At 43.1% G+C, this 10335-nt stretch overlaps 1 protein-coding gene across 1 annotated transcript; it reads right to left on the reverse strand.

The window, feature by feature from the left end:
• Positions 1-737: 737 nt before the first annotated feature.
• LOC102203504 (homeobox protein Nkx-2.3-like) lies at positions 738-5137 on the reverse strand. The gene is made up of 2 exons (XM_005749588.2): positions 4431-5137; positions 738-3269 (listed from the first exon to the last, which is right to left on the reverse strand). The coding sequence occupies exons 1-2, from the start codon at positions 4858-4860 to the stop codon at positions 2623-2625; spliced, it is 1077 nt and encodes a 358-aa protein (XP_005749645.1). The 5' UTR covers positions 4861-5137; the 3' UTR covers positions 738-2622.
• Between the last annotated feature and the right edge of the window lie 5198 nt (positions 5138-10335).

Raw genomic sequence — 10335 nt, forward strand, 5'->3', positions numbered from 1 at the left:
GTGTGTGTGTGTGTGTGTGTGTGTGTGTGTGTGTGTGTGTGTGTGTGTGTGCGCGGACATAAAGTACGCTCAACTTATTTCGAAATTTAGATATTACTGACTCACTGAACCCGTGCCCCAGGACAGCTGTGGCTACAACTGTAGCTTGCCTCCACCAGTGTATGAATGTGAGAGTGGATGAATAGTGGTATTGTAAAGCGCTTTGGGTGCCTTGAAAAGCGCTATATAAATCCAATCCATTATTATTATTATTATTATTATTTCACACAGTAACGCACAAGTGAGGTTTCGGTGTGAGACGCTCTAGTAAACGTAGCTCCCGGTGTTTGCTCTCAATGTTGGCTACGGTCTCCCATTAGGACACGAGTGTGTGGGTGTAATTACACAAGAATGGGTTTGGGAAACAATTGTTCTCAGGCCGGAGGAACAATTACTCGCAGGGGAAAAACAGCAATTGATGCTTTCCCTCCGTAATTTTCTCATAACTTCCCTCATCATTTATCTTCTTAAGAATTATTTTAGCAAATAGCTGGACAGATTTTTCGTCCCATAAACGACAAAACACAGGTTTGAGACGAGCTTGGTCCTCAAATTATGCCCAGTGCCTGTTTTTGGTCCTCACTTGTGCGTAACGCTCGATTAAAAGCCAGCGAAAAGGTATTCTTCTCACCAAATCACCAACCAGCCAAACTGTCAATGTTGTTATTTTGGTACACCTCTGAATATCAGCTTATAGTTGTTCTTATAAAATATCAGAAATTGGTGAACTGAAATTAATCTACAAAACTTTTCGGAATCTTAGGGGGCATCTTCGCTATTTGAGTATTTTCCGCTTTATTTGTATTGTGTTTTAGAATTTTTACATTTACTACGTAGGAAGAAACAACTGATTATCAAATATGAGAAATTTGGGTTGGAAAATATTCCCAAACTGCTGTCCATTCATTTTAAGTCAGTAACCTTTTTTGACACTGGACTAAACTCTGACCAATCGAAAATAAAACAATAAAACAATAAAATAAAATAAAAAAATACTTTTGTAGCTTTATTTCATAGTTGAATCAACAACGGACCATTCCAGGGAAATATTCTGATTTTGTACCCTTCGAAATAAGAACCTTGGATCCTTGGCCTGCGCGAAAAATATTAAAATATCCATGTGTCAACTTTTCTTTCACTAATGCGCAAAGGTCTTCTGAAATCTATTGAATGTGATTTCTTTCTGTGATATTGTATAATTACTTGTGTTAATAGATCCATAAATATATGTATTCAGAAGATTTTTCTTTCTGAGTTTGGACTGTTACCTGTGAGAATGAGCTGAAATAACACCCTCATACTGAAATAATAGGCTGCACTGCAGCCTCACCGGGCTCACCCCCTTAAAATTCTCCAGTCCATTTTCCTCCTCGGGATAAATGGTGAAACTTGTAGCAATAATACCCTCTTCTTTCACACAAACGCCTCCCCGCTGCCATCACCTCGAGCCCGGCTGCCCCCGAAGCCTCACGGCTGGGGATCTCGGAGAGCCTTTCTCCGCGAACAAAAAAAGCCTCCTGAAGGGGAACAAAAGTGACCACATTTTTCCTCCATGTCCCCTTCTCCGCGCAGAATAACCCGCTGCCTGTCGCTCAAATGGGAATATTAGGACGTCAATCTCACGGCCCCTGTGCGCTTTTGTCTTTGCTGAGTGCCCAGCTCTGCCTACCACACACCTTTTGTCCGACAATCCAATAAGAGCCATTATTCTCGCTCCCTAGCCCGGCTGCAGCTCGCTCTTCGGGTATTTTAGGTGCTTAATCGCGTCCTTTTAAGGACCTCAAATGGAGAATAACTTCCTCCTTTCACGTCGCCTTGCACCGGGACAAAGAGTTCCTATGTCCTTGCTTCTACCAGGACCTGTGTTTACGAGCAAAATCTGCCACCACGAATCAGATTCACTAATATTCACCATCTGATTCACTGTTACACCGTATGGAGGCAAATATATACAATCAACAATATTTCTTTGCAAATTCAGGGGAAGATAGGATTTCATTTTCTTCTCTGTGATGTATTTTGGTATTATAATAATCGTTCTTTCTCAAATTTAGCACATACAATAAGATTATTATGCTTCTGTGCGGATACAGAATCAAAACGCACTTTCTTTAATCTCTTGGGTTTATTTGTATAGATGTGAAATAGACTAAAACAATTCTCTGTTGAACAAAAAAACATTTTAAAGCAGTTCAGTCTCTCCATAACCTAAAAATATAAACGACAAAAACAAACGTTAAAAAACAGTCTTTTTCAGTTCAATTAAGGAGAAATGCGCAAACTTGTGCGTAACTTCCCCTCTGTGCTTCAGTGCCGAACTAGAGCACCAACAAATATTGGACCACAGAAAAAAAATTCACCCAAGCCAGTTCTGTTCAGAAATTCGACAACCAGCAAATTACGGAAACTAATTTTCTCTATAATTCTCCAAATATCCGGAAAAGTGAATCCAAACGCGCATCCGTTATAAGCAATACTGTATTCTGCCTGTATTTTGACCAGGTTAATACACACTTCTAAAGGAAAGAATGTGGGTTGAAGAACTCCGTTTAAAAAAAAGATACTGGTTCTGTTATGGTGAGGCTACCAGGCCCTGATCCCCTGCAGCGAGCCCTGACAAGATGTGACCGCTGTCCCTTGGTGTGTTTGAGCCTGTGGGGAGCTGCCGAGGCCGCTCACGTTTCCCAAGTTCATGTTCATGAAGGCGTTGGGGGTGCCAGAGGGAGGAAGGGCGGGGATACTGGTGTAGGTGCAGCTGTAGTTGGTGTTATACGCCGGGCTGTTGTACGTGTAGGCCGGGTATCCGTTATAGCCGTACGGATTGGATCCGTACGGAGCAGTAGCCGCGGCGGCATAGCTCTGCGCTCCTCCCAGACACGGCTTCCCATCCCGAACCAGCACCGGCACGGCCACGCGCCTCGGCGGCGGAGGATGATGCTGCCCCGTCGCTTCCAGAGACTTGTCTTGCCGCTGCCGTTTGCACTTGTAGCGGCGGTTCTGAAACCAGATCTTCACCTGGTTAGAAGTGAGTTTGAGGGTGGTCGCCAGGTGCTCTCGCTCCGGGGCGGACAGGTAGCGCTGCTGCTTGAAGCGCCTCTCCAGCTCGAAGACCTGCGCCTGGGAGAAAAGCACTCTGGGTCTCCGCCGGCTCCTCTGCTTCTGCACCGGCCTCTCCGTGTCGCCCTGCCCGCCCTCGGCTGCTTCCTCCCGGGACACCAGCCCGCAGTTTTCTGGGCAGGTTGGGAAATTCACAGAAGTATGAAGTTAATATCTCTTTAAGAAAACACGGTAATCATGTCTCCCAATTGTGGCATTTGTTTTAATCCTCACTCAATAAAGTATTGAACTGAAGCCACAGGCCCGTCAGTACCTGTCAGCTTCACGAGAACCTGTCACCGCAGAGACAACACTCCACTGCAGCTCAAGCTTTTAGCCAGGGCGCACAATTCAAAGATAAAACACGCAACGCCGGAATGGACTAATTATAGTTGGTTTATTTATTCATTTATTTTTAACACTTCTGAACTTAGAAGGATGCAAGTCACCTACCCGCTAATTCTGTCAACAGTTTATGTCTGATGAATAATTGTGTGAACTCTGTAGAGAGGAGCCGAAGTCGCCGTGTCCGCCTGTGTTTATTAGCGCTACTTGTCGGTGTCACTTCTTTTACAAGCCTCTTTAAACTAATTGTCGGTTTATGGTCCAGACAGCATAACAGACTCCAAATAACAGGCAAGCGACTGAACCACTAGAAAGTGTTTGACATCTCCAGACTTTACTGGATTCGTCTCAGGGCTTCTGACTTCCACCATTTGGAAGCTCTTTATTGGAATAATGCCCGGCGTGTGTGCAGACGGAAGAGCCGGGCAGAGACAAGAGGCCCCAGAAAGCCGCGTAACCCAAATTATGTTCCACGTATTTTATTAAGTGTTTTTTGCACGTATTATCTTTTGATTTTTCCGCCGGGTGTCATCTTTAAGGTCACGCGTATATTATTTAGAACATTTCACAAACTATGGTATGTTTTCTCACGTGGCTTACATTAAGTTTAAAGTCTCTTGGTATTAAATTTGATAATGAGCCATACAACTGTGACCAGATCAGTTACAAAGAAAGTGCTGTGTGAAAGTTGATGTTAACATTAGAGGCATTTTTACTATTTGCTGTTTGGTTGGGTTACAGGTCACTGAGTTTGTGGTAAACATGTAAAGCATTCTGCGGGCACTGAAAATTTGACATATTAAAGGTTTAATCCGCTTTGCTCTTTCGTCCTTTATACTGTGAATATTTCTGTTTTTTTAAAGGCCTGTTGAAATTTTTTAAAATACTTTTACGCGCGTCTTTTGCCTTTTCGTGCAGTTTTTACAACAGCAGCTCGAGTTTGTACTCACTGCTTTCCTGCTCCTCCAGCTCGGCGGCCTCCAACTTGGCTCCCTGCAAGCCGGGATGCACGTACATGTCCGGAGATAGGCTGGTGTCCCCCCGTTCTTCCTCCCGCACTGCAAGCGCGCTGAGGTAAGCCAGGTTGTCTTCTCCGTCCGAGAAGGAAGGGCTGTCCCGGGCTCCGACGAGCATGCAGGACGGCGCGGTTTGGAAATGCTGCTGCTGCTGGGGAGGAGAGCGGGACAAGTGCTGCTGGGTGTGGATTCGGTGCGTGAGCTCCAGGGTTCCGGACTGCTGCTGTTGCTGTTGTTGTTGCTGCTGCTCCAGCTTCAGGATATCCTTGACAGAAAACGGCGTGGAGGTGAGCGGGCTCTGCAGCATCATGTCATCCAGCTCCTGCTCTGCAGCATCGAGGAAATGAAGCCCTCCGAGTAACATGCACTCCCCTTTGCCTTTTCCCACTTTTTTCTCTAGCAAATAATTGAGCGTAAAAGCCCCTTGTTTGGCAATCGGAGGTGCGTTAAGCCTCTGAAATCCCTCATCGCCATAAATCGCACGAAAACACGGGTATTAGTCCCGGGTTTGTCCATGCAAATGTCTTGCCTGACAGATATAATATCGGGCTTTGTGAGTGAAGTTTGGACCGGGGAGGGGAAGGAGCACCTCTGCCTCTTCTGGTATCAGGGGGAGGGGTGTGTGTGAAATGGAAAGTCCGTGAAGGCTGGAAGAGAAACGTTTGGGAATTAGAGAGAGAGGAGGGAGGGGCATAGGTGACGCGTTTGCACGGACTGGTTATGTTTTTTGAACGCGGTGAACTAAGAATTGTACTGACAATACTCGTCCACTGCCCGGTTCCTTCATGTTTCTGTACATCTTGGGGACAGTCCCAACAGGACTTAAAATCTGGGACTCTCCACCTATTGCGCCATAGAGCTGAAGAGGCTTCTCGGATGAGAGATGAAACGTAGTCAAAAAACTTAAAGAAGTCCAGACGCTTTGTTTTTCCAAGCTCCTTAGATTGTACTTAAATTAGTTTCCCCATGCACTTTTTACGCACTCATTTAGCTCCAAGAAGCACAGAAACAGCCCTGCAAATAGCTGGCCCTATACGTTTATTATTATATTTGAATCTAATGTACAGAGTTATTTTTAAATTATTATTGTTATTTTACACTGGTTATCACACCAGTGTGTGAATGTGTGCGTGAATGGGTGGATGACTGGATATGTAAAGCGCTTTGGGGTCCTTAGGGACTAGAAAAGCGCTATATAAATGCAGGCCATTTACCATTTATACCCCCAGGGTCCTTGTAGTTTTGTGTGGCCCTTGGTTTTTGTGCCAATCCGTGTGCTTTTCAGAGGCTAACAGTTCGTGTCGGCGGTGATACGTCAAGGTCAGGTTAAGAGTTCCTGCCTTGTAGATGAAGTGTAACTGAGTTGACTAATAGTAGAAGTTTCTCTGAAAATCATTACCCAAAATAATAAACGACAATTTTTTAGCGCCAGGAGACATTTTCACAGCCAAAATGTGGAACAAAGGTGGCTTTAAAATTGGCTTTTTTTTTTTTGGCTTAAAAGTGGTCAAAAACAGCAGCCAGAAATAAAATATATATGCGATGGAACACATAATGGTCAATATGTACAAACGTGTACTGTTTTTATTCTTTGAGACATTGACTGCGTTCAGTAAAGGCCGCTCGCTTCCGTCTCACAAAGCTCCAGATTTTCAAACCTTTACTCTGTTTTTTAGAGAAGCTGGACTGCACATCAGGGACGTGCGTAAAATACTCCAGAAAACTTCCCCGTTTCATGTAACAGCGGAGCAATAAAAGTGTCTGATGGCGCTTTAAACCTGCCACTCACTGCAGCTCCACTGAGGCGCAGATCCCCGCTGTTTACTGCACAACACGGAGCTGCTATCATTTCTGTTCACTCTCAGAACTCTCAGCAGACTGTTGTGATGCCCGGTCTCTCTGCGCCTCTGCAGCCTCGTCTTCCAGCAGCTCTGCTCGGTGTCCCTCTGTCCTCTTTATCGCTGCTGTTGTATTAATAACCGCTCTGGGCCGATAAGCAGCCCCCCCGGGGCAATTAAAATTCCTCCAAGAAAACTGACTGACGTTTTTAGCCCGGCCTAATCTGCTCCTATCAGCTCCCCTTTCCGTTTTGCAGTGGGACCCCTCGCCTCATTCACCCCTCTCCCTCTGGTCCTCCTGCGAGTTTTTCCTCTCTGGACACATGGCAGGTGGACGGCGCCTGGTAGCTGGACTCTTCACAAACAGCTGCGATATTAGAATTACTAAATCAGTGGCAGTGCTTCTTTATTGAACCTGCCAACGTGCAGCATCAAAAAATATCGTTTCAAAGGCGCGGATTCAAAATATCTACGTGACTCATTTTATTCAAGTAACTTTTTAAGACAGTTTTCAGCTGCATGTGTTGTTTCATGCACACACACAGTGGCATTCACTGTGGTATTCACAGTGAATACCACAGAAAAAGGTTGTTTGTAGTTCATTCTAATGGGAAAGCTTATTCTTCTTTGGAATCAGTAACGTGGAAGTTTGGAGTACGCCTGGGACAATCTGTCGGTCCAAAATGTAATCACACAGTTGAACACTGTGTCCTGGTGAAGTGGAGCTTTCACTGTTGGTTCTTACAGTCTGGGAAATAAAATTAATTTGGTGAAGACAATAATATATGTCCTTTTACTGGACTATTACGATACATCATAAGGACAAAGCCTAAACTCAGGCATCACAAATTGATGACTAAACACAAAAATGAAAAAAAAAATAAAAAAAATAATTTCGGGCTCACATGTCTGTGTGTTTGTATTGTGTGGACACTTCTGATCATCCATGTACACAAAAAGTGGGCAATTAATTTTCCCAAAGGGCCACATGAGTGACTGGGACTGCTGCAGAGGGTTGAACTCACTTTTATTTTTGACCTTACCTCTAGTGTGGCCCTCTTGGGGAAAATGAATGGTTCACTCCTGTAGACATACAGTAATTTTTGTCTATGTATTAACTTGCTTTATATGTGAAATGGGATTTAAATTTGGTAAACTATATGAAAAGAAGTTGCACATGCCAACACAACCACTCCGATATTTCCGATAAGTGTTGCAATCAAGAGCAAATTTACTAGAAAAGCTTTTTTCTAAACTCTAACATTTATCTCTCAGTTTTTTATTATCCCGTGTGGGCAAAACACACTGAGAGAAAGGGACATAAACAAATGTCCCAGGAGCAAAGTTTCCCTTCAGTTTCTGTTGTCTTCCTTCTGCAAAGATACTGAATAACACAATCCTGTTTTTCATATGTACTTTACAACAATTCAGAATGCATTTGTAGACTTTTATTAAGCTTTCTATGAGTCTTTACAGAACAAAGTGTAACATATCAAAAACTGCACAATCAAGATCTGACAGGACTCCATCGATGAGCCTTATGGTCCCCGCGGGGCCCCCAAACATATGTTTTCACTATTTCTCTCTTACAGCAATGTAAGTATTTATTTATTTAAGTATTAGGATCAAAATTTGCAAATTTGTCTGAGATGTAAAAAAAAGAAAAAAGTTGCTGTATTGCAGTTTATTTTATTATGTGAAATATACCTGCTGCTGTGCACATTGTCATAATTTCATAAGGTGAATAAGGTAAATGTAACACCAAACTAAACTAAACTAACAATGATCTTGTTTATGGCCACACACAGACCTGTGCTGCCTGTGTGTAACCCAGCAGATAGTAAATATCCTGCGGTGCAGCTCTATCTATGGAGCTAGAAACAGACAGATGTATGTGTGAATGTCCGTGTAGACACATCGGCAACTTTCTCTATTTCACTCTATGTCATCATCGAGCGCGTCCTCATAAAAAAGGGCCAAACAAAGCAGGATGGTGTTTAGACTGGCACGCGGCCGCCTCCATTTACTTTAAATAAGCATTAAATCCAAAGACGCCAGGCTGAGCACTCGGTTTCAGTGTAGCCAGAGCTCTAAAGTAGCTATTGGAAAGAAAATAAAACTTGTTCAAGTTAAGCGACTCGGGACATTTGGTTTTGGTTGGGAGGGCAAGCATTTTGAGAATGTGGTGCTCTTGGTGTTCTCAAAGGGTCTTCAGAGTGAGGAATTCTTTAACCGTGAACTATGCATGATCTCATTTTAGATTTAAAACTTGAAGCTGACTCTGTGGAGCCACACTAAAGAAAGAAGAATCTAATAAAGCAAACAGGCTACATATTCAATCGCTCATAATCCAAATATCCATCACATTCAGTGTATAGTGCCACAGTTTCATGGCTGTTACCAGTTCCCACCCAACATAAAATGAATATCCTTTACTTTTTAAAAACAATTTCATGCCCCTGAGCATAAAAACAGTCTGATTGAAATGTTGCTCTTATTCAAATGAATCTACATCTGCACTGTGGAGATCACAGAGAGGCATGAGCTTTTTCAACTCTTTGAGCTTCTTGTTTTGCCAAGTAGCTGTTTTTAGGATGATAGCTGCTGCACACCATCTGCCCACTTAAACACATTAAACGTTCTTGTCAGAAGCTGTGCAAGTGTTGGGAATTCTTCACTGTGCGTGTGGGTGTGTGTGAATTTTAGGGATCCTACATGTCCTCTGAGGTTTTGCAGTAAAGCTGGAGGAACGCCGCGAGTTCAGCTCTACAAACAGCAGCAACTCATTTTACTGTATCATGTCCATCTGGAGGGAGGAGGCTGTTGTGTTTGTGGTGCTGACAGACGTGGAAGGGAGACTGTGACCTTTCCGGGAGCTTCTGATTGGACTTTTATCTTTCACACAAACAGAGATAAGTCAGTTAGAATGTGGGTGAGTGAAGCTTATCAGAAGTTTGATGGGTTAAATTACTCGAATGTATCACTTTGCCTCCGTTTACTGAAAAAAACAAAATCATGTTTTCTTTGAAGATACTGATGGACTACTTGGTCATTTTGTTACTAGATCCTTCTCGATCTCTGCTCCAAGAGCTCATGCACTTGGTCACAGTCTTTTATGCTACTTGTACAAATTATACTTATAAGGCAATTTGTGTCTCCTTTCTTTTAAAATACCCTGTCAGCTACCACCACTTACAAAGCTACTAACAACATATTTTGCTTTGCGTTTCCTTGAAAATTGTAACCTGTTACGTCCCTGTTCTCCTGCAATTATGTTCTAAGTATGATTAGATACTAGAAACTAAATACTTAAATTTGAACATTTTCAGGGTAACGTTTTGGAAAACAAACAGCAGAATATCCACAAAATCTGATGATGATCATGATTTCTTTTAATTGTTTTTATCATTCTAGCACCAAGGTCAAAGTTTAACTTATATTTTTCAGTTATAAGCCTATTTTATTTAATATTGTTACAGAACTCATAGTCACTTCAGGGAATTTGGGTTTGTTTGTTTTTTTCTTTCCCTTTTTGTTTGAAGCCATAACTTTACAACTGGGACGTTAGTGAATTTAGTGAAATTTCTTCCCCCCCAACCCCCCCCACCCCCCACCCCTCTGTATTATGAATGTAACAATAGGAAATGCTACACCTCTTGTCTTCTGTCTGTTTGCGGCCCTGCAGAGGCGCCAGGCGGCTCTGGATGGTTGGATGGAGAGAGAGAGAAGTGAGGGAGATAATCACCGCTTCAGAGCCATGCATTTGTGTGCTGTGTGTATGTGCGTGATAGAGAGCGAGCGCGTGTGTGCGTGCAATGTGTGTGTTTGGATGTAAAGGACAGCTCAGATAGTTGTCAGAAGGTTAAATGTGATGATGAAGGAGGGTCAGTCAGCTCCAGAAACAAACTTTATTAGGCAGTTAAAGGGCAATAACTGACACACACACACACACACACACACACACACACACACACACACACACACACACACACACACACACA

The sequence above is a fragment of the Pundamilia nyererei genome, unplaced genomic scaffold, assembly GCF_000239375.1.
Source record: "Pundamilia nyererei isolate P.nyererei 1_Seehausen unplaced genomic scaffold, PunNye1.0 scaffold00250, whole genome shotgun sequence".
NCBI lineage: Eukaryota > Metazoa > Chordata > Actinopteri > Cichliformes > Cichlidae > Pundamilia > Pundamilia nyererei.

Coding starts and splice junctions, on each gene's coding strand:
- LOC102203504 (XM_005749588.2), bottom strand. CDS start 4,860: ATGTTACTCGGAGGGCTTCATTTCCTCGATGCTGCAGAGCAGGAGCTG. Junction 3,270..4,430: donor GCTGGAGGAGCAGGAAAGCA/GTGAGTACAAAC, acceptor CAACCTGCCCAG/AAAACTGCGGGCTGGTGTCC.